At 50.9% G+C, this 23,743-nt stretch overlaps 1 protein-coding gene across 1 annotated transcript in view; it reads right to left on the bottom strand.

Annotated features, from left to right (window-relative positions):
* Window positions 1-23,220, bottom strand: part of PAX8 (paired box 8) — a 60,060-nt gene extending 36,840 nt beyond the window's left edge. The window contains 5 exon segments of the mRNA XM_087426078.1: window positions 22,134-22,247; window positions 22,601-22,655; window positions 22,658-22,783; window positions 22,785-22,859; window positions 23,182-23,220. Coding sequence (XP_087282204.1) covers window positions 22,134-22,247; window positions 22,601-22,655; window positions 22,658-22,783; window positions 22,785-22,859; window positions 23,182-23,220 — 409 coding nt within the window.
* Window positions 23,221-23,743: the final 523 nt, after the last annotated feature.

Raw genomic sequence — 23,743 nt, 5'->3', positions numbered from 1 at the left:
CCACGCATTTTAATGCAGCCCAAGAGACCCCCAGGTTGTGAGGCCATGAGGACCAACTCCAGCTCCCAGCCTTCTACACTCTGAAGTCCTGGCAGATCTGAGGGTTCCCCAGAGGCCCCTGGAACAATAGGGTAAGAAGTTTGGCTTCCTTGGATGCTCTTGCTTTAGATCAGCCCAGAGGGTGGGAGAGGTTAGCACTATTCTTCCATCCCCAACAGGGAGAGAGGGCTGGTAGGGCGGAGGGAGGGAGACAAAGAGTGGATAAAGAGGTTTCCTCTGGATTAGCCTCTAGCTGGGAAAGAACCAAACTTGGCTGGTATTTCACTAATGTTGGATTTAAAAGAAGAAGGAAAGAGGGGAAGGAGGAAGGGAGCAAGGGCTATTTGCAGTGTTCAAAACCCCTTCCCCATGAGTCAATGCTTGGGAATGATACTGAGAGCTGGCATGGGCGTGGTGGGAGGTACTTATTCTTGTGCCAGGCTGAGCCCTCTAAATGCATCTTTTCATTTAGTTCTCAGGTCAGTCCTTGGAGGTCGGTATCCTGTTATCCCCATTTTACACATGAGGAGATGAGGAGCCGAGACTGTATGTGACTTCCCCAGGGCTGCGTCATTACGAAGGGCAGAACTGGACTCAAGTGCCGGCTCCTAGACGCTGCTCAGTCGCTGTCCACCGGGGACCGCCCTGGCAGCACGTGGTTATTCCAGGGCAGCCAGATCCTTCCCTAAGAGTGAAGGTGTCTTCAGGTCACCTGCCAAGCATGGGTACTTTCCAAAACCCACTCCAAAAGCCTCTCCACGTTTTCATTTTGTTAGGGCTTAATTTTTCCTTTTCTATGCTTTTCTTTAGTCAGAGAAGGAACCTAATTCTATTATGTTTCCCCCAACTCTTCCGTGTTGGTTTATTCTCCTGCACTCTCTTTATTTCCACCCATCTCCACCCGCTGTCTGTCAGTCTTTCCTGCTCCAGGTTTTTATTCCTCTGTCCTCAGTCTCTTCCAATGACCTTACTTTCTCTTAACTCCATCCTTCGCTGATTGCCCCGACTCCCCTCCTTCTCATCTCCTCTCAGCCCCTTCCCTGCCCCAGTCCCCTCCATTCCCAGCAAAGATGGCAGACCCTCCGCCACCTCTCCCCCACCCCTTCCCCCTGAGTTTCCCTTCTCTCTCCCTCCCCTCCAGCTCCTCCGGTCATCCCCCTCCCTGCGTTGTCTTGATTGCCTGCATGACTGCTCAGGTTCTTTATCCCATCTTCCCCTCAAAGGCATTCGCAGCTCGGGGTGTTATTCCTGTATTAGCATTGAACCCATTAAAGCTAATTTGTTTGCCCTAATCTCCATTTATTTTTCCCTAGTTGATATTAGATTTCTCTTTCTATCGCTCCAGCATGATTTTCTCTTTGTCTTCCTAATGGTCTACCCCCCTCTCTCTTCCTCTATTAATCTGGTTGGCTTCACTGTGTGGTTTCAAGGCCTTTCTCTGCCTCACCCAGCCCTTAGATTAACCCTGTCACCTCCCTCCCAGGAAGGGCCCCAGTGTGCGGATTTCCAGGGATGGAGCTGCTGCAAATGTCAATAGACTTCTAAGCTCCGGAAGAAAAGTCCTGCTGGACATGAGGCCCTGCCTTGTCCTGAAGCCAGCCTGGATGCCTCGGGAACAGAGGGGCTAGAAAGCCAGAGGCAAGTGGGAAAATGCGGGCTGTTCTGAGTCCTGAAGGATCACCAAGCCCAACGGTTCCCTGGCTAGATGCCCCTCTGGGGCTGTCTCAAAGACTTCTGGAGGCCCCTGCAAGCTTTCTCAGATCTGTAAATTATATCAGTAGGCCAAACAGTGATGGGCCACTTATTCCCTGTGACTAAGATTGGGCACCATGTCTCCTCCATCCCTGTTTCTCAAACTGGAGACACACTCCCTCCTCTTTCTGAAGAGGTGAAGCCTTCCCCTCTGTGGATGCAGCTTTGGGGGTGGCTAGTCTTCACCCCATACTCTGGCCTTCATGTTCCCAAGGACAGAAGGCTTCCCGGACCAGCTCTCAGGAACTTTCACTATCCCTCACCTTCTCCCCCAGTGACCCCCCCCCGCCCATCCACAGCCTTCCAACTAAGTCTCATTATTGGCCTTTCTTGGGGCCAATGCTCTGCCTTCCCCCTAGATACCTAGCTCCTTGAGGGCAGGTGCAGTGTCCTCTCTGACAGTATAAGCTTGCCTTGCTGGAAGGAGAGCAGTGCTTTCCTCCTTGGCCACATAGCTCCCACCCTAGCTGCACACTAGCATCACCTGGGGCGTTCAGAAACTTCCCACCTCCAGTCAGCTCAACCAGAATCTCTTGGCATGGTGTCCTCGAATCCGTACATTATTTTAAAAAAGCTCCTCTGGCGATTGTCCAGAGTTTATATCTACTCAGTAGATGGTCAATAAATATTTATTGAAAGCGTTAATTAATTGATTAAACATGAACTTCTGGTTGGAGGCTGCACATAGAACTTCCCAGTGCTCGCTAAAGGCTTCCTAGAGGTCATTCTCCTCAACTCCTTTCCCCTGAGCTTCCTAGGTACCTCCAGACTCCTGGCATTACACAGCCGGGCTGCAGCAGAAAGCACAGGGCTTCTGCATCTGGGAGAGAGTGGAGGTGTGTGAGGCAGGTACACCGCCACCCATGAACGTGCGCTCAGAAGCCCAGCGTCCACACAAGTCACTGTGCTGTACCTTCGACTCCCTCTGGGGTCAGAGGCCTGTGGATATTAATGTTGCTTTTTAAAAAATGGGTCTATATTAAAGCAATTTTCAGTTCATTAGATTTCAATTCAATGAGGACACACTCTATGTCTAATAATATTCCAGGTCCTGTGTATGTGGGGAGATGGTTTCTGAGTAGAAGACACAGTCCTTGCCTTTGAGAAACTTACAAGTTAATAACCCCTGACATGTTATAGAACCTTCAGGTTTCTAAATCCATTCACAAGTACTATCTCCTTCAATTCTCTCTACAACCTTGTGGAATACCTAGGGTGTGTGCACGTGTGTGTGTGTGTGTGTGTGTGTGTGTGTGTGTGGTGGGGATGAGGGTGGATCCTAAATAATCCATGTGCCAATGACATATGTTGTAATGTACTGCTAGGTTCTATAGCTCAAAATTATAACCTTATAAATGTGGGTTTTGTGGACACTGATTTAAAAATTACCCAGATATGAGTAGAGGAGGAAATCGAGAGGTGTCCAGAAGGGCCCCTGGTGGGGAAGGGAAAACATGGCGGGGGAGAGGGGAAGAAGGGGAAGAAGGTAGGGAGCGGGGAGGACAGAAGGAAACAGCAGCTGAAGGTGGGCTAACTGTGGTGACCGAGAGGCCCGGGCATGAGGGCATGGCGAATAACAGTGAAATCACATGAATAGAGAAGAGGGAACCTTGCCTCACCCAGAGGGTTGAAGTCAATGCCCTTTAAGATTCTCTCCAACTGAGATTTTATGCCTCTGAGATCTTAACTAAGATAAGAGGTGTTTGACTAGCTCATTAAGGAGGTGGCTGGAAAGGGTGGGCTTTGGCCTGAACTTGAGGCACAGTTAGAAAGGTGTGTGTGCGTGTCTGTGTCTGTAGGTGTGTGTGCATGTCAGTGCCTATCTGTGTGTGTGTGACTGTGCATGTGTGTGTGAGGTGCAGAACCCTCAGGGCTGGGGACAGAGAGGGAGGGCAGAAGGGGGGCCTGGCCGTCGTGAGGAGCGAAACAGGTAGGAACAAATGAATAAGAACCACTTTTTTGAGCCCGACACATGGAGCAAAATCTGTGACAAAACTGCATATCTACGGTTTCCACACCTGTCAACAGCTGGTTCCCCAGAACCTGGCGCCGTAGCAAAATGGATTACACACTCTAAAAGCCGCACTCACTGCTGCATAAGGAAACTGGAGGGGACAGAGGGGGACAGACGCAGCCTGCAGGTTCTGTTTTCAGGGGAAGAAAGATGAGGTGCCAGGAACTGGGAGACCTGGGTTCTGCCCAGTCTGTGACCTTGTCTGTCTGTGCCTCCGTTTTCTCCTCTAGCTTGAAATGAGGAGACGATGTTTACTGTCCTCTGAGTCCTCATACTGACAACTCTGGGACTGCCCTGAGGCCTGGGAACAGAGGCCCGAGACCCTCAGAAGGGTGTGCAGAGAGAGCTCTGTGGGGGGACCTTGTATGACTTCCCTTGAGGCCACCCGTAAGAAGATGAGGGAAAGCGCATACAATGGGCCCCATGGGCTGCTGCATGACCTGCTCGATGGTGGAGTGAGAGGCTCTGGCTCACAGACTATAGAGGTGGACTGTAGAGTGTCAGAGCCGTGGGGGCAATTCTGAGAGTGTCCCTGGCCAGGAAGGGGAGGCAACCTGTCTAATGTCACAGATTCACTTCACGGCAGAGCCAGGACAAAACTCACATTTTCTGATCTAAGAAGTCCCTGTTCATTCCACATCCCAGGAGGCTCACTGGGATCTTAGCGCCATCTTGGCTGGGGCCATCTTAGCAGACCATGACGGAAGAAGATGGTGGGGACTGGGCAGAATGTGCTCTGAACCAGGGCATGCCCTGAAAGATTTTCAGTCCTTTTATCAGCTTGTGTTCTTGTCATTTTTATTTTCTTATGTGGTGAACCCAGACGTGAGGCTCTTTTCTGTGGGTTCTGTGTTTCAGGAGCAGGGTCTCCTCCTCTGTGGGAGGACTGGGGTGGTCATGACAGGAAAGGCTGTAGAGAATGCATGTTGGTTTCTCCTCCTCTCTCTGTCAGTCCCAAACCAGAGCTTCTATAGCTGGTGTCAGTCGGACACAAAGCAGCTGAGAGTCGAGTCAGGGCTGGGTGGGGGGCTGAGCTAGACCAAGAACATGCAACACTCAGATTGTCATGGTTGAATTGTATCCCCCAAAACTCACACGTTGAAGTCCTAGCCCCCAGTACCTCAGAATGTGAACTTATTTGGAAATAGAGTCTCTGCAGATGATCAACTTAAGGTGAGGTCATCACGGTGGGCTCTAATCCTTATAAAAGGACATACCGTGTCATTATAAAAAGGGGAAATTTGGTCACAGAGAGAGACACAGGGAGAATGCCATGTAATGATTGGAGTTATGCTGCCACAAGCCAAGGAACACCAAAAATGGCCAGCACACCACCAGAAGCTGGTGGAGAAGCATGGAAAACAGATTCTCCCTCATGGCCCCCAGAAGGAACCAACCCAGCCGACACCTTGATCTCAGACTTCTAGCCTCCAGCACTGTGAGACAATCCATTTCTGTTGTTTAAGGTCCCAGTTTGTGGTAGTTTGTTATGGCAGCCCTAGCAAACTAATGTACAGATCAACAGTCCCTAACTCTGAATTGGACACAGCAGGCTCAGAGAAGCCCCCTCGGGCTTATCTCCTGGGATATCTGTCTGTCCTTCCAGCTTCCCATCCAAGTGACTTTTCAGTATAAGGCAGGCTCAGTCACTCGGGCAGAGAGCAAACGCTTTCTAACACGGGACTCTCTTTAAGTACACCTACTTCTCCTGACATTGCTATCCTCCCTACGGAGCCCCCATCCTGGTCTCCATTCCTGATCTTTCCGTCCTGTGGCAAATTCTTATTTAATGCAAGAGCATCAACATAACAGCACAGCAAAGCCTCCATGTATGTGTCCAGCACTCTTGCCCAGCCAGGCTGGGTTTCCCCCGAGTCCACCAGGACTTCCAGGCTTCTCCTTCGTTCAAGAACTTTCTGGATCCAGTCTAAAGGTTGGTATGAACGCACCTAACATTTGCAGAGCCCTTTCAAAGTGCTGTCAGGTAAGTGATTCTTAAATTTAATTCAATTCAACAAATATCAATTCGGCCTTGGTTGCATCCGGGATAGGTTTTCACAACAACCCCCTGAGGGAGGTGGAGCTGGCACTTTAAGCCCATTTCATAGATGGAGACACCATCTTGGAAGGTTAAATGGCTTGTGCATAGCCAATTAGGAGCAGACTTGAGACTGCAACTGAGTCTGATCCACTCCTGCCCACAGCCAGATGGGAAATCTCTGGGAGGAGGGGATGCTGGGCAGGGAAGAGGGCTGTCTCCCCACTGGGCTGTCATGAGAGACTCCATGCAAGAAAGACCTCTGGTTGGGCCTCAAGGTGGGCTGGTGGACCTCTGGTGGCCTCTAGATCTATGGTTCCCAAATGCTGATCTACAGCAGAATCATTGGGAGCTTGTGAGGAAGACAGATTCCAGGGCCCCATGTTTGCTAACAGAGCCCCAAGAACTTCTTATGCTAGAGATCATACTTGACAAACATTTGTACAAAGCAAATTAAAAAAGGGTTCTTTCATTTACCAAATATTGATTAAGCACCTAGTATATAACTATCGTGTGCCAGATATCGTTTGGGGAGTTTTATTCCCAACCTGCAGAATCTTGTAACCGCTGGTCCTCCAGATGGGCTCCAAATCTGACCAACCACCCTGCCAGGCCGACACCCAGCATCCACCAGGAAGATCCCCTGTTGGGTCAGACTCGCCCAGGCCTGGCAGAATTTGCTACCTCCAGTGGTCACTGCCGCCCAGCCTCGCTACCCTGAATCTGATCCCAGGCCAGCAAGATGCCCCCAGGACTAGAGAAGTGTCCCCGTGGGGCAGCTTGGGCCTCAACGGCTACATCAGATTCCCTAAAAGCCTGCATTCCTTGTTTCCTCGGTCCCACAGTGGCCACTTATTATAAAGAAAGTAGAGGCATAATTACAGCAATATCATGTGAAAGGCTCAAGTGTGCTTCATGTCGGGAAAACTTCATTTACAAAACTCAAAGGTACAAGTTAGGTCAACTGGAAAAACAATAAAACATGTTATTGGAGAATTATGTGGAGACTACCGTCGTGGACATTTGTGGAGCCCTCACTGCATATAGGACTTTGTGGAAAGTGCTGGGGATGGAGAGAGAACTAATAGTTCTTACTCCTGCCTAGCTCAGAGGCAGGACCTCCATGTCAGAAGATAAGCGACATTTGTTGGTAACGGGTATGAGTGCCAAGTGAGGGAAATAGGGTAGGTGCAGTGGGAAGTCAGATGGAGTGGTCACCAAAGATGAGGGTATCAGAGAGGGTCTCGTTAAGGAGGTGGCACTTAAGCAGAGCTTTGTCAAAGGGGTGGGAGTGGGGATGGTGTCCCAGGCAGCCACCATTGAAAGGGCAAAGGCACATAGGTGGGAACGTACACCGTGTGTTTTGGAAACAAAGACTAATTGGCTGGAACAGGGGTTTGAATACGGAAATAGTGGGAAGTAGAGTCAGAGAGGTGGGATGGAATCTTCTTGGGTTGTATACCAGCACTTTGCCCGCAAATGCCTGTTAATGATTGGAGTAAAAGGAAGTACAAGTAAGACTCTACGATTATTTCGGAAAATCACCAGGCTAGGATTCTCTGGAACCGGGCTGGGAAAGGAGAGAAATCAGAACATTCTGATCATGTCAATCATCTAGCCATCACAGATCATTGCCAAGCTGTTCCACTCAATAAACACACCACAAAGCCCAAACAGGACAAAGCAGGTATGTGGCTCTGGCAAGAGAGCTAAAAGGAATATGAAAATCGACGACAACGGAAGTGTGAAGTCAAGCCAGGAGAGGATGGAAGTTTCATGCACAGGTGAATAAAATGCCCCTAAATGTGTACATTGAGTGCACTTGACCCAGGCTTCCTGATGGCAGGTTTAGAATTAACACCTTAGCCTTTTCCTGTCAAAGCCCGCACAGTTCGTCTGAAACCCACCCATCTTTCCATTGCTGTCCCTTCACCCGGAGCTGACTCTGGTCCCTGGAACCTGCACACACTCTTAGGACTCCATATTCCTGCTCCTGCTGGTCCCTCCTTAGAGTCCCCTGGTAGAATTCTGCCCTTCCCACCCCCACTCAACCGCATCTCAGTGCACATCCCACTAGCTCAGCGTTTTGTGTCTATCTGCACTGAAGCCTCTCTTTTCTCTCTTCTTGTGGATAAAAGTCCAGTTTGTTTTCCTTGCTCTCTAGAACATCAGCATGAAGGCAGAGGCATGGTCCTTGAGTTCTGCAATCCCAAAGCCTAAATATGTACCTGCCACACTGAAGAGTTCGGTAGATATTTACTTATTGAAGTGAATATTAGAGTAATAGTGCCCTTTGAAATAATGTGGAGTTAGAACTCAAGGCTTGTGTGGCCAGGGGACGCATGATTGGGTGAGAGCACGTCATAAGAACTGTGAGTAATTGAGCATTGGGTGGCGGAAGGTATGGAGAGAGACTAGCGCAGGGCACTGCCAGGCAAGTGAAGGGACGCCAGAGAATCAGAGTCAGAGAGTGAAGGGACACCAGACACTTCATTAGGAGCTGGAGTAAAACCTGAGGTGATCCAGGCACAGGGTCCAGACTGAGAACCCACTAAGGAGAGAAATACGCCAGGAGGAGAGGAGACAGGTTCATCACAGGACTGTAGGGGGCTGGGAATAGAAGCATCTCTGGAGACTGGACCAAGGGGTCTGTGTACCCAAGAAGGAGAAAAAGAAATCATAACTTCAATGGGTGGTGTTATGGGCTAAATATTCATATGTTGAAGTCCTAACCCCCAAGGTGATGGTATTTGGAGGTGGGGCCTTTGGGAAGTAATTAGGGTTAGAAAAGGTCATGAGGGCGGGGCCCCCATGATGGGACTAGTGCCCTTGTAAGAAAAGGAAGAGTTGCCAGCTCTCTCTCTCTCTCTCCAGGCACACGCACTGAGGAAACGCCAGGTGAGGATATGGCAGGGAGGCAGCCGTCTGCAAGCCAAGAAGAGAGCCCTAACCAGACCTGGCCATGCTGGCACCCTGATCTCGGACTTCCAGCCTCCAGAATAGTGGAAACAAGTGTCTGTTGTTTCAGCCACCCAGTCTGTAGCATTTTGTTATAACAGCCCGAGCTGACTAAAACAGGTAGTTGGGATGGAAACTTTAGGGGTGACAGGATCTTCAGAGGAAATCTCAAGGAGAGGTGTCATGGCTCCAGGTTTGCACCAGGGAAGCTGAGAAGGAGACAAAGAGGCAACTTTCACCAGATGTGATGAGCGAGTGGATGCATGCCCAGGGGAGTGAGTGACAGGAGAACCGGATCTAGCCCACCTTTTCTGTGTATGTTCTTGCAACGCCACAAAGCAACTGGGTTCCTTAAATGACCAGTACACACGTGCTATATCATGTGCCTGAAAGGGAGGGTCTTTTTTTGGAAAAGTAAAGATGACAGGAGGGCGTGCAGGGACTCGGCTCCTTTCTTTGGATGGTGGCAATGTCAATTCTTGTGATGGAAATGCTGGGGATGCCTTCTGACACGGGCACGTGGATCTCATTGTTTCACAGAATTGGGGCGCTGTGGCCACTATGTGGACACCAGGCAATTCCAGCCTTACGTCAACACCAGCTATTCTGACACTTGTCAGGAGATGGGCCACCTGGGAGGTCACACACGGTGTTCTGCCAAGAACACCAGAAAACAGTAAGCTCGACATAACAAAAATTAGAATGTGCCCCTAAATCAGATCCTAGGTCCTAAGGAAAATATGAGTGAGTGGCCATTAAATAGAAAAAATTACACCCTTAACTCCAAGATATTTTATCCACAAATGTACTTTTTCCTACCACTATTGCTCAGTTTCGTTATATCAATGAGCTCCTCTGCCCACTCTGCAGGGAAACACTGTTTGAGAATCACTGATTTATGAAAGTTATACAAATATTTGTTGATCAAATGTATGAAATATTCATGATGACACCATATTGTTTGTAATAACCAGTTCATGCGGCTGCTGTAACAAGCAAGGCACTGCGCATCCATGCGAGTGCCTTCACGTTTCCCCTGCAGGTTTTAGTGAACAGAGGCATGCCTGTTCATAAGGGGCTTAGGGGGCAGAGCTGCCCGGGAATTCTGAGTGAGGGCAGAAGGTTAGACAGGGTATTCTCATGGTCTGAGCAGAGGAGCCCGCCAGTGACGGCCCTTAGCCACTTGCCTTCAGCATTGTCATCCTCCGGGGACCAAGAGGCCAGATTCTAGAATAGGCAACTCCTGCTGCTGTTGCCCATCCCGTTGGCAACTCTGTCTCCACCTGGGAAGAGTCACCATGAACTCCAGAGACTGAGCGTTGCTAGCGGCTCTGATACTGGTCAGACGAGTAACCTGTGCAAATGACTGACTGTCCCCGGGTCTCATCTGCAAACGAGGTCTCTGCAGGGCCCCAGGGCCACAAATGTCCCATAACTTAAATGAGGGGCCAGGGAGGGGGTCTGGACACCAGAGTTCTTCTGCTCAGACCTCAAACCATAGGTTGCAAGAAGAGTGAGGTCACAGGTCAGTGGCCTCATGCCTAAACTGACCAGAGTTGATCCACAACACAGAGTGGATTCCGCGGATGTCCTGGACCTCATTTTCCCTACCGCGTCCATTATCGGTGTCTTCTCAGCAACTGCGGACTCAACGGGGACTCATCAATTGCACCTGTAATTTCATGGCATGTCTCTCGGGGTCTCTAAGAGCAAGGGCTTCTTTGGCCTCCCTTTTTTATCACCCACAGACCTACCTACGACAGTGTTCTGCACACACATGTACTTTGTAAAGGCTTCTTCCTAGTGTGCTTGCATGTGTGAGAGGGTGAGTATTGCATCTATGTATGTATGTGTATGTGCGTGAGTACGTCACACATGTGTGTGAGTGTGGGTGTAACTGGGCATGTGGGTGCGTGTGTCACATAGGGGACTAGGGCCAGGACGGCCAGGCATCCCAGGTACCAAATTTAAGGAGGTGCTCACTCTCAGGGCTGACCCCGCCCTTGCATGAGACCAAGAGTGAGAGCTGCCTTGAATTTTGTACCCTGGGTGACTCTAGTCCCAGCCTTGGCTGTGTGTATGTGTGTGACTGCATATGTGTGTGTCTCTGTACATTTGTGTGTATGCGAGTGTGTATGTGGTGTACATGTGTGCATACGTGTGAGTGTGTGTTCGTGTAGGTATGTGCATTTGCGTGTCTGTGTATATTGGCAGCTCTCACTGGGCTTCATTGGCCCTGTCAGCAGGTGTGGGGGCCCCTTCTTCTCCTTCCCCTGGGTCAGTGCTCACTCAGAACAGGCCACAGCCAGTGCTCCCTGGGCTTGGGGCAGGCCTCACTCTACCTGAGCCACGCTCTGAAAGGCAGCACGGTGTCACAGAGAGATCCCTGGTTAAAAGTGCGGAGCCCCTGCTCTGCCACAAAGCCTGTGGGGTCTAGGGCGAGGCACACCTCTCTGGGTCTCAGTTTCCTCGTCTGTAAAGTGTGGCAGCAGGGCCTCATCTGTGAGTCCCTTCTGGCTTTGAACAACTCTGGGTCTAGGTAGACTATCTGGTGTGACAAAACCTACGAAGCTCCTGTGATGTGTGAGGTGTACATCCTCCTGGAAGTTCACATAACTCAAGTCTAGAAGGTAAGAACCACAGAGAGAAATATCCCTACACAAAGTAGACTGCAAAATATGCCATAAAAGTAAAGTGCTGGGGGCCTTGGGGAGTTGGGGAGACAGAGAGCAATCTCGGAAGGCTTTAGGGGGCGGTGGCATTTGAGCTGGGTTGGCCCAGGATAGCTGGGATGTGAGGAGCATATGACTAAGAGGAGGTCCCTCGTCCTCACAGCAGCCCGCTGAGGAGGGAACCCTGAGTCCACTTGATTGTGAGGCAAGGGGCTCTTGATCACACAGGTGTAAGTGGTTGAACGAGGATTCAAAACCAGGTGTGTCTGACCCCCAAGGCCCAGCCTCTTAAGCGCTCCCTTTTGTCCGCCATCCAGGGGGAAAGACAGGCTCCCTGGCCTCAAGACGGGCACCATCTACGTGGGGCAGATAGACACATGCAAAACGGTCTGCAAACTGTAGAAGGCTGGGCACAATTGTGTCTACACTGCAGTACAGAGAGTGACTTCCAGGGAGGTGGGGAGGGAGAGTGGCGTGGGCAGGGGCACGATGTGCTCCTGGCCTCAGGTTTCCTGGGAAGATGGACACCTTCCAGCCAGCAGGACCCAGCCAGGCCCCGAGGACAGCAACTTTGAGAAAGCAATCGGCACAACAACTGTGTTGCCACCAGCGGGACTCTTGAGAGCTGGTCCCACCCCGAAAGGGTGAGCCCGAGGCCAGGGGCAGGCCTCTCCCAGGTAGGGGCACCTATCCGGAGAGCTCTGTGGCCAACAGGAGAGGGGGGCGTGGAGGGCATGGGATTTTCCTGGTGTGGGGTGCTGTCATATCGTCACAGAATATGGGGTCTGGAAGGATCCAAGCCTTGTCACACTGTCAAGGAGACAGGGTAAGTCCTGCACAGCATGCAAATCTCTGAAGGCACCGAGGTCAGGCATCGGAGGTGTTCAGTGAGTGTTTTGATTTGGCAGAAGTGGGCACGTTTGCAAGGCATTTGCACCTACAGCTCTGCAACATTTTGCCAGGAGCTGGCCAGCCGCCCCTTTCTGGAGCCCCAGTGTAGACCCTCATGGAGACGGCTGATCCTACACAGCCTCACATGCTGTCTTTCTGGAACAATGAGTGCTCCAGGGATCGACCAGACTCAAGAAGGCCAGATGAGGTTTATCCGTTATCAGCGACGAGGTGGCTAAGCCCGGGTGGCTGTTCGAGATAAACGACCTTCTGTGCTCCCAACAACCAGCTTGTTAGTTTTCAGTCCTTGTCCCGCCACTGAGTTGTTTGTCTGATTATTTCTCCTTCTGGTGCTGGGGGTCTGTCCCCTTGAAAGGGAATCACGAGACTCCAGCTCCCTGCCCCGAGAAGGTGCCTCTCACCTCCATCATTTACCCCGACTACCTGAGCAGCGAATGCCGCCATCACTGGCGTGGTCCCCTGCACACGGCGGCCGGCACTCCATGAGGGCTTGTTAAATTGAGTTACACTGCTGACCCCCAGATTCCAGCTGGCTCCTAGCTTGACTCCAGCACCTCTCCCGCCCGACACCCTCCCTCCCAGGCTCTTTCTCCTCCTCGTTCCCACCTTGAAGTCACAGCCAGATGCCCAAGGATGTGTCAGGAGGTCGCCCCACTCCTGCCACTTCTGTTTGGGCTCAAGAACAATCTCAGTGTTAGAGTGAAGGAGCAACCGGAGCTGGAGTCAGTGATTTGTGCTCAGCTAATCAGAGACTTTTAAATGTCAACCAGGGTTTGCTATCATGCCAAAGCTGGATTATTGTTACACAAGGTAGGAAAATATAAGGTGGGAGCGGGGAGGGAGAGAGAAGACAGATTAGTGGGTTTTAATTTTTTTTAAATAAATGTATGATTCTGTGTCAGTCAAGAACGAGTACCCAGGGCTGGCCCAGTAGTGTAGTGCTTAAGTTCGTGCACGCCGGTTTGGCAGCCTGGGGTTCGTAGGTTCGGATTCCCGGGACGGACCCACACACTGCTTACCAAGCCGTGCTGTGGCAGGCGTCTCACATAAAATTAAGGAAGATGGGCACAGATGTTAGCCCAGGGCCAATCTTCCTCAGCAAAAAGAGGAGGATTGGCAACAGATGTTAGCTCAGGGCTGATCTTCCTCACAAGAAAAAAAAAAAAAAGGACAAGTACCCAAGACATGTCTTTCTGTGGTCCTGTCTTAGCTACACACAGCGCACAGCTGCACACCCACTTTAGCTCATCTTTCCTCTAAGACCAATTCTGCTAAAACCCTAGAATGTTCTGGATTCCAACATAAAGTCCATGGACAGCCCGCTCTATCAGAAGCCTAGTGCTTCCCCCATCACTGGGTGTTCTGGTAAAATGAAATAAGATCCTTTTCCAGAGTGGGCTGCGGTAGCAGCTGATCATGGCCACAGGGGTCTCAGTCAGCACTTCCCAGGTATCCCTTCACTTAATCCAACACCCCCAGGCAGCAGACCTATTATTTTGTCCATGTGGACTATTAAAAGGTCTGTCCTAAATGTTAACTGGAACAAAGTTTCGATGATGTATTTCAAGTCACTCATGGAGAGTTTCGCAGGAAATACTAGGACAAGGTAATGTTTGGGCACCTGCCCAGGAGAATTTTTGGAGCCTCTCCTCCCTGGTGACCACTGTATGGAGCAGGAAAAAATTTCTTGCGTAGCTGCTACGAGCCAGGTGAGGCTTCTGGTTTTACTTTCATTACTTCCTGGAAGCCCTGCAACATTCCTATATTTTATACAGATGAGGAAATTCAAGCCCAGAGAGGCAACCGACTTGCCTAAGGTCACACAGGGAGAAGGCAGCAAGGTCTGGGTCAAGGGCAAGACCTCCAAGGCATAGTCCCCTCCTGCTGCCTGCAGAGATGGGGAGGCTGCCACACGGCCCTGGCTTCACAGGGACTTCAAAGGTTCCTCGCCCTCTTGACACCTCACAGCCTCTGAGTTTATCCTAGGAATAAATTCTGCTGTCCTCCTTGAGAAGCTGAGGGATCAAAAATGCAACACACACAGAGGCCCTGGGTGTGTGCAAACACGCAGTTCATGTGATGGCAGCAGATTAAGCTGTTTTCTCTCTTAGACATGTCACCCAACCAGCTCCCTGACCTCTCTGCTGTGCTGGCCTGACAGCGACCATATGTCCCAGTGGACTAATTAGCACTAACTACTCAGGTCACTCCAAGGCCACTTAGGAGAATAAGTGCAAAAGACGAAAACTGATGAGCATTGTGGCTGAAGACAGGAGAGGAAAGAAAAGAGTTAAAACAAGGAGGGAAAAATGTTTTTTCTTTCTCAGTCTCTCTCACTGCTTAAACCGAAGACGGGTTTTCATCCAAGAAATGCAACCAGACCAGGAACTGGGCAGCTACCCTCCACACCAAAAAGTCGAAAACATTATAATTAAACCCTTTTCCAGCTAATGTTACAAGCTGAACCTTGGCAGAGGCTCCGAAGGAGCAGATGACTTGTTTTTGAACCCCTGAGTGAGATGGACCCTGAGAAAGCAGCAGAGGGAATGAACCTAAATTTAGGGAAATGAGATCCAGCGCCTCAAGTGCTTACCATTTCCTGCCCATGGACGGGGCACCCAGCAATGGCCCCTAATTTTGTGGGTGGGTCTTCCCAGTAACTCTGAAGCTGTTTCCATCGCACTCACTAACTCAGTCTTTGAAATGGACACAGGCAGGGAGGCCACTGTGGTTTGGAGATGCCAAGTTCCTTGGAAGTTCCTTGCTGGCCTACAATTTATTGAGGTGCCCGAAAATAGCTGCTCCTTTTTGGTTCAGGTGGAAACATGGCAGCCTTGCGGGAATGTGTTCAAAGAAAGCCCCTTCTCCCTGCCTTTCCTAGTGGCTGGTCATCTCCTTCCTCTTTATAGCGACCTTTAGGAGGAACATCCAGATACGGACCACTTCTCTCATTCTGCAGATGGGAAGCCTGAGAACTGTCCTGAAAAGGGATCTGTTTTAGTTGAGCCGGAGAGTTAGGGGTACTGATGAGGAAAACAAGCTGACAGGTTGATAGTCCTGCCTGTGGCTCCCAGTACAGGCCTTTGTGCCTTCTCACCAAGGATTCTGGCAGGAGTTCCCAATGGAGTTGCAGGTGTGAACTATGTATGTTACAAGTTTTGATGAGCTAGACTTGGGGAAAGGAGGCAGTGGAAAGAGGAGCTGGAGTCAGATCAACTTCCCCGAGCATCGGTTCCCTTTTCTTCTGTAAAAACGTCAATAACAGTATCTGCCTGGTGGAGTCCTGAGAATTAAATGAAATGATGGATGTGCCCTCTCCCAGTAGAATACCGTACCAATAACAACTCTTGGAGATAATATCTACAGCTTCCATTTACTGAGGGCTCCCTAAGTGCCAAGGTATGTTCCGCTCTCTGAGTATTGGTTCTCTTTCTTTGGCTATAAAAGCGGCATCGGCAGAGCTGCGGGGCTGTGGGGATGGCCGTGCTGAGCCTTAGCGATATTTGGCGTCTTCTATGGCATTCAGGGCTACAGGAGGATCCTCAAGAATAAACTCAGAAACAGGACCCAAATATCCCTGGGGGCCTCCTGAACGTCCCTCCCCTTAATCTTGGACATGCCTCAGTAAGGAGACAATGGTTTCTACCCAGGCCCATTCCTGGGGAAGAAGCCCCAGTCAAGGTAAAGCCCATACTCAGTGACATGAACTGTGGGTTAGAAGAGAAAACTTCCTGTGAAGGTTTTTCTGGCCCGTGGCCCATGTAAGAGATATTTCCTCATCATGTTCCCACCTGGGCCGAGGGAGGGATCTGGAGGGGCTTTCAGGAACCCAAACAGGCTTGTCAGCCCTAACTCTGGACCTGAGGAAACGATTATGAACCCTCAAAGATCTATGTAACAGTGCCATGACCACAGGTAAATAAGGAAGTGTGGACGCCTCTGCCCACCCCATCTGATCCAGAGACTCCATCCCAGGGTCACTGACCGTGGACTGGATGAACTGGGATTGGCCTGGGAGAGTAGAGTTTTCAGGAACCAGAAGATGCGTAGATTGTTGTTCTCTATACTCCTTCCCCCAAAGAGAAACATCTAGGACCTCTGTTGGAAGCAGTCATTGCACACATTTCCTAGGCAGAATGCCTTTGAGTTCCCTCTCCAAAAACACCTGGGCTAAGGTGTTTCAGTCTGAACCCAGAAAGACCTCCTCCAAAACCTCTGAGCGTGGGGGTGTATTCTCCCCTTTTTAGAGGGTGTTTTACAACCTCAATTTCTATCTCTGAAGGGAGTAGGGGCTGGTGGGGGCCGGTGACTCAGCCTTTTCTCAAGTCTCCACGAAAACAAAAGCAAACTGCAGTCCAGAATGGGGGCTCATTCCTCTGCTCTCTCCTTTTAAAATCATCTTTTTTTCCTAAACAAAATCGTTTCTTTTATCTTTCGGCTCCTTGTGTACTCAGAACCACAGAGCTCAAAGCTTTCTCAGCGCAGCGGAGAACTCGGCACCTCTTGGATTGATAAGTAGAGCAGCTTTAAAATGCTTAGAACTGAAGACAGACCAACTGTGGCGAGAGAAAGTAAACACATCCATGCGCCAGTCAACCCTAGCAAGCTCCTCGCTGAGATTACAAACTGCAGTTCCTGCCTGAGCTGGCGAGGATGCTGCAGCAGGCTGGGGGAGAAGGGGGCAGAGCCACAAAGCAGCCACCTCTGCCTCAGTCACTTGTGCCCCAGAGGAAAGGGGTCACCTGGGAGTCCTCTCAGGACCTGGGTTGGATGTGCCTAAGCGTAGCAGACTCTGCCAACGTGTCCCCATTGGTTTCACACTTGGAAATGTCCCAAGAGGGGACTGGCTTCATTCTTCTGATCTAAAGGGGGCTCCTCTCTCTTACCCCTGTGTTCTTTGTGTGCAGGTGAAATTCGCTGGTGAGAGAATTGGGATTTTTCACAAAATAGAACGTGAGCACTACATAATTTGATACGAATATTTGAGGAACTTTTCCTACGGAAAATATATACTTTAAACACTCCTCCCCAAACACACATACATAAATTGTTTTTATGAGAACCAATTAATAAATGCTAATTCATTCAGGCATATCTCCACTAAATTACTGTTTCATTTAATTGCAGGGGAATTTTCCATTATTAAACTCTCCCTTGCTGATTTTTTTTTTGCATTATTTATATATTTTTTCAATTTCACTAATAGTGAGGTTGGTATGCGATATTATCTGCTGTTTGTACGTCTTAAATTTCTTTTTTCATTTAAAGTGTTTCCTCATTCTTGCAGCACCACGTAATCGGGGAGGAACATCATTAAAAGGAGACAAGATTTTAGACATAAATGATTGAAAAAGGGACCAGCTGAAATTAACCTGACAGGAGCGCATCTTGTCTGATGGGGCTTCTCTCGTTTCAGGCGTTCAGGAGTGTGCTCGAGTGTGTCTCCACTTTGGGCTAATGTGGGAATGTTTTCCTATGTCAGTGAGTCACAAGTCTATCTATGAAAAGATTGTGGGTACACAACTAGGGATGAAGATCACAGAGGCTTTAACAATAAAAATAAACGACACTCAAATCTCTTTATAAGCCCCAGAGCACAATGTGTATTTTCTTGCTTCCTTTTCGTGGACACCAAATCCAGACTTTGACACCTAGACAGCCAAGATCCAGACCAGCCGGCTTCCTAAGATCCTGCCTTTTTTATGCACAGAGAAGTGAGGGGTTTCTGGTGCTAGTTAGGGGTTGCTTAGGGGCTGTGGTAGAGACTGTGTTCAAAAGGATGTGTCTTGAAGTAGAATTTCGATTTTCTTCTATTGAATGGCAAAGGTTCCATGCACCTGGCTACCTTCCTTTCTGAAATAAGTTCTTTCATTTTTATTTTCTCCAGCCAGCCTTCTCCCTCTCTCTCCTCCCCCTCCCCCACTGCCTCCTTTCAGAGTCTTTCTTCTTCTCTTTATTCTTTCCCTTTCTTCTCTTTCAAAGTAAAATATTCTGGAGGATGTGAATGATTAAACTGTTTACTCCGAGGTTTAGGTATGAAAAGGCATGTCACCCGTAAGTAAAGTTTCACCTTTATACCCAGCTCTATCAATAATTACAGAAGAAGGATGACCGTTAGTAAATCTTTCTCACAATTAGCTCTTACAAAAATGATGCCATTTATTCTGAGCATACTGAATTCTATTGATCTTACTTTTTACAGAAATTAATTACAAAGCAGAGGAAACTACCCCAAAATGAAGTCAGCATATAAAGGGATTATGAGTATATCCACGGGAAAATGTATACCCATTAAACATGTTCCACATAAAAATTAGAGATTTGAAGCTATAAAAAGAAAGTTTTGACATATTATTACAATAGTAGGTGCTCTCCTTTGAACCAAAATATCTCTTAATAATTAAAATTCCATGAGATTGATTTTTGTGTTTTCCTTCACTTCCTTTGTCCTCCTCAGCAAAATTAGGCAGAGTCCTTTTGGGTATAGACGGATAAAATTAATTAACTTTCCTTCCACCCCAAAAAAGTCCCAAATAAATGCTTCCAATAGACATCAAAAAAGTGTCAATTAGAAATAATTACTTCTTATCAATCAGGGGGGCAATTAAAGTGACAAAGCTTGAAAAGATACTTATCTTAAAACTAATTCACAAGGTAGCTAAATTATCTCCTAATTAACTTGCATTGATGAAGGTGGGAGGATGGACCATCTTGAAACAAAGATGAATTGAGGAACCCCAATACCTCTTTATGTTCCTCCGGACTGTGTCCCATACCGAGAACACCTTATTTTCAACCCCGGCAAGAAACCTGGGAAGAAAACAGATCCTTCCCAAATGCATTTGGCGCCCTTTCCTCCTTTCTAAAACCAGGAGGAGGGAAGGGGGCTTTACATCTCAGATCTAGGAAGCTAGAATCATGTTCCTCCTTGATCTTAAGCCTCATTTTACCTCTTGAATAACCTATTTTCAGGAGCTGGGGGAGAGGATTTTGGCAAGTTATTGCACATAACTTTTAATGACGATCTGCTTCCTTTCACTGAACTCTCTTTCTCACTGATTCAGTATTATTTACCTTTTAATATTTATGTGGTGTTTATCATTTCTCATGCATCTTTGAGTACTTTTAAAAAATGTTCTGTTTTAGAGAATCTTTGTTCCCTGATGCTACAAAATTCCCAGCGGATTTTACGGAAGGTTCAGCCCATTGCTGACTAGTGCACATTAGAATAATTCCTTCTTCGCTCTCGATATCCCTTCAGAATAAAGTTGTAGGAAAAAAAAATTAAGATCTCTCTGCAAAGCCAGATCAGCCGAGAGCGAGCCGAGGGTGGGCTGCGGCGGCCCGGGCGGCAGAGGCCGCGCAAGAAACTTTTCTCGATTGTCTCGTGTTGTTAGAAACGGTGCACTCGGCCTCGCTCCAGCGAAAAGCCCCCACGCCGCCTATGCCCCGGGATTCTGCTCCAGAGAAAACTTAAATGGGTGCTTTCCAGGCAAAGCCGAACTCGCAAATGGAAGTGCCTGGGGGAAAGAGAGAAGCTGCTAAAACCTAAAAGAGAAATGGGCTTACAAAAACAGGAGGGTCAGCTTATGATTGTACCTCTAAATACAGGCAACAGCGTCAAATAAATTGATCAGAAAGTCAGGGGGTCTCTCCTTCAGGTGTGCCGAGAGAGGAATTAGAAAAACAGGGGATAGCCTTGAACCGTATGAGCCGTGTTTTAGGCAATTTTCTTCTGTTTTATTAACATTAAATTAGACTAAAGGAGAAAGTCTCACTCTCCCTCACTCTCAGGGAGGGGATAGAAGAAACCCCTCGGTGTCCCCTAGACAGAAAAATACTTCTGCCCCTGGCCCTGCCGGGGCGCGGACGGCTCCCACTCCAAACCCAAGGGCGTTTCGCATCTGAACTAATGGGAAAGCAGCGTCTCATCATCTGGGCCTGTTGCTGATTAAAAATAAAGTAAAATCGTGTCTTTTTTTCTTCCTTCTTTTATTCCCATTTATTTTAATGAGCGCTTCTAGCATGAAAATAAGTAGCGAAAACAAAATCAAGCCAACCCGAGGGACCGTGACATCGTCTTATTTCTCGAGCAGCGAAGAGGGAAAGGTCTAGCACGGTAAATTCGAGGTCCGAGAGCACCTACTCCTACCATCGCCAGAGAGGTCAGGGGAAGGTCGGGGGAGGGGTTGGAGGGGAAAGATCGAACCGGGGAACGGAGCGGAAGCGTCCGAGACCAGCCTGGCGTGGGATCGGGCACCAGACACTGCGCGCTCGGCCCCAGAGACCGTCCTGATCCCGAGGCGGGGCCGACGTCCGTTATTGAACCCCAGGCTGGCTAAAGACTAAGGGGCTAAAACCTGGTCCTGGCCTCAGAAAGTGGTTAAGGAGCTTGCGTGGCGCCCGAGCGCAGCTGGGTAAGGGGTGCCAGGCAGTACCCCGCCGCTCCCAGGAAGGGCCGCGAGGTCCCTACTCCGCGCCCCTGAAGAGGCCCCGCGCCCTCAGAGGGCAGCCGGGACGGCTGAGGCCCCTCTCACACAGGGGAACCGGGTGGGGAGGGAGCCTACTGCTGACTGTGTCTCTGGTCCTAGGGTTAATCGGAGTGAGAGACCTTCCAGGGCCCCGGGGGTTTCCCCGCACCACTCACAGTGGCGCCTCGTCCCCCCCAGACCCGAGGCTGCGCGGCGCAGCTCGGACCCCCGGCGCTCTGGGCTAAATTGAGATCTCAGCCGCGCGCCGCGCCCGATCCGACCCTCCTTATTATAACAAATGTCCCATTTGCCGAGCGGGACTTCATATTCGCGGAGAATTCATCTGAAATATTGATTTCCTCTCACTTCACCTGCCCAAATCGATAGCGCTGCGCCCTGGCCCCATAAATCGCCTTCCCCGCAGCCGGCCCAGCTCCATCCATCACCGCGGGCCGGGCCGCGCCCCTGCCCGCTGTCCACACTTGCTGTGCGCCAGGGCGGTCATGCCCACCGCGCCGACCGGCCCCGACCCTAGGACTCCTTCCCAGCACAGACCACTCGGCACGGGCCGGGAAGTGGGGGAGAGCAGGAGCCGTAGCCACGGACTCTGAGCGCTTTTGAAGGCCCTGGCCCCAGGCGCCCCGGGGGGAGGGGGTTCCGCCCCGCGGGCAGCTCAGTCCTCGCAGGCCGGACGCCCTGGGCGCCGCTCCCCGCCTGCCCAGTGCTCGGCCAGGAAGAGTCCGAGAGCACCTGAGTGCACTCACGGCTCCCAGGCCCCGGACCACGGGCTCCTTTCCCGTTGGGTTGAGAGGTGCGCGGGGCTCACGATCCCGCCGGCAGAGCCACTGGCAAGAGCCGCGCGCACCCGGGGACGAGGGCTTAGAGGTCGAGGGCAGGGGAGCTGCAAGTCCAGCACCGGCGCAGTCCAGGGCCTGAGAGCGCGCAGGATGCCCACTCCAATGGGCCATGCAAGACGGGGGGTAGGGCGCGAAGGACACCCCTTTGACCCCCACGGAGAGCTCCTCACCGCTCCGTGTGGTCCGCAGATACCAAGGCCTGGGGAGGGCGGCTCTGCCGGGCCGAGGGGGACCTCAGGGCCCGATAGCGGCGAGGCAGCCGCAGTGGAGAGCCAGGCCCGAGGCGCCCCTAGCTGCGTCCCCACGCAGGTGGGTCCCGCGAGCCCGGAGCGTAGGCTCCCCAGCCCCACCGACCCGAGCGCACGCACGGACGCACGGCGACACGGGGGCTCGGGGGTCCTGGCCACGCCGCGTCCTTACCGGATCTGATGGAGTTGTGAGGCATCGCCGGGGAGTCGCTCGCAGCCCGCCAAGGACTCAGGGCTTTTTCACGCAGGTCCCTGCCGCGCCCGCCGCCACGTCGCTGCCCTGCACAGACCCAGGGGAAGGGGCATAAGATTCCATGTCCGCTGCCTTAGACCTCCTCCCCAGGCCCTATCCCTTAGGCTTTCGTCGCGTGGCAGGAGGCGGACGATTTTTAGGCGAAGCGTGGCCAATCTCAGCCTGGCCTAACTAACGCATGCCTGTCCGGAGGATCCGGGATTGGGGGTCCGCCGAGGAAGCCCCAAACTCCAGCCCGAGTGCCCTCTTCCTCTGCCGCCCCAGCCTTACCCAGCTTTCACTTGGGAGGGAAAAGGCTGCCAGGCTTCCTGGGACCCTCTCCCTTCTCGAATCACCCTTCTCCCGCGGTCAGCTTTGAGCCAACCCCTGGGCAGCATACCTGGCCGGCTGGCCGCAGGCCCTCACCGCCTGGGTCCGCCCGCGAGGGTGCCCTGGGCCCCGCGTCTCTCCTCGTTCGGAAGTTTGTTCCCATCCACCCGGCATCGCCGACCGGTTTTATCCCGCCAGGGCCCTGAGAGATGGGTCTGGAGAGGCTCGCAGGCCGCGGATTGGCTGGCTGGGTGCAGGGGGGTGCGGGAAGGGGAGGATTTTGCAAGGGGGACATGGCTGAGTGGACTCAGGAGTTAGAAATATTCGCTGGAGCTTCTGTTTCCAGCGGAGAAAGGAGAGGGAGACAGCTGAGCCCTAACTCAGCAGGCCTGGAAATATTCGAGGAGTGGGAGATGGAGGCCTCGGGCCCTGAGGATGAGGGTCTCTGGGTCCTCGTGGAGTCGCTGACCACCAGAAGTGAGAGATGTGGTCACCCTGTGACACCCTGTGTCCCTCCTCTCACTCCTGGTCTGCTCATGAGGAAGCAGCTTTTTCTTTCACAGTAGGGAACTTTTGTTTTTATGCCTGGTTTTCAGGTAGAAGCTTGCTCACAGGACTGGAGGCAGGATGGTCCCATCTTCTCACCACTGATGAGTACCTCTTCCAAGGCAGAACCCTGCACTGCCCCTGAACCCATGCCCTCCAAAGCACCCAGACAGGATCCACACCCTCACATTATTAGGTTAATGAAAATGGTCACACAACCTATTCCTAAGGGACCCCGCTCTCCTCCCAAACATGCAGCTATCAGCTCTCTTTCTTGTTCCTCGAGGATTTTGAACTTGGGAGATCAGTTCAGAGGACCAGCAGTGAGGGCCTAGATTTCACCTTAACATGGAAGGATGTTAGGAAAAGACAGGACTGAGCTGACCTCTAGCCTTGTCTGCAAGAATCAGCAACCTCAGGGAGGCAGGGGCCTGGGTGTGGAGGAGAAGGGGTCTCTTGGGTGGAAATGAGAAGCCCTTAGTGATGGCAAAAGCTGCCCCCCATCTTCCTCACAGGTATTCTCTTCTGTTGGGGAAGGGGGGTACAGGGAAGGTTGTGTGTGCAAACAGATGTCCCAGAGCACCTGCAGGCCAGTGGGGCAAGGCCTGAATGCTCCCCCAATCTCAGGCCAGACGTCTGGACTCAGGATCACAGCTGAGGGACAACCATGCTCC

The sequence above is a fragment of the Ceratotherium simum genome, chromosome 40 (genome assembly GCF_057802395.1).
Source record: "Ceratotherium simum simum isolate JZ-2026a chromosome 40, ASM5780239v1, whole genome shotgun sequence".
In the NCBI taxonomy this organism is placed as follows: Eukaryota; Metazoa; Chordata; class Mammalia; order Perissodactyla; family Rhinocerotidae; genus Ceratotherium; species Ceratotherium simum.
Note: the sequence above shows the minus strand (reverse complement) of the source record. Positions and strands in the feature narration are given on the sequence as shown.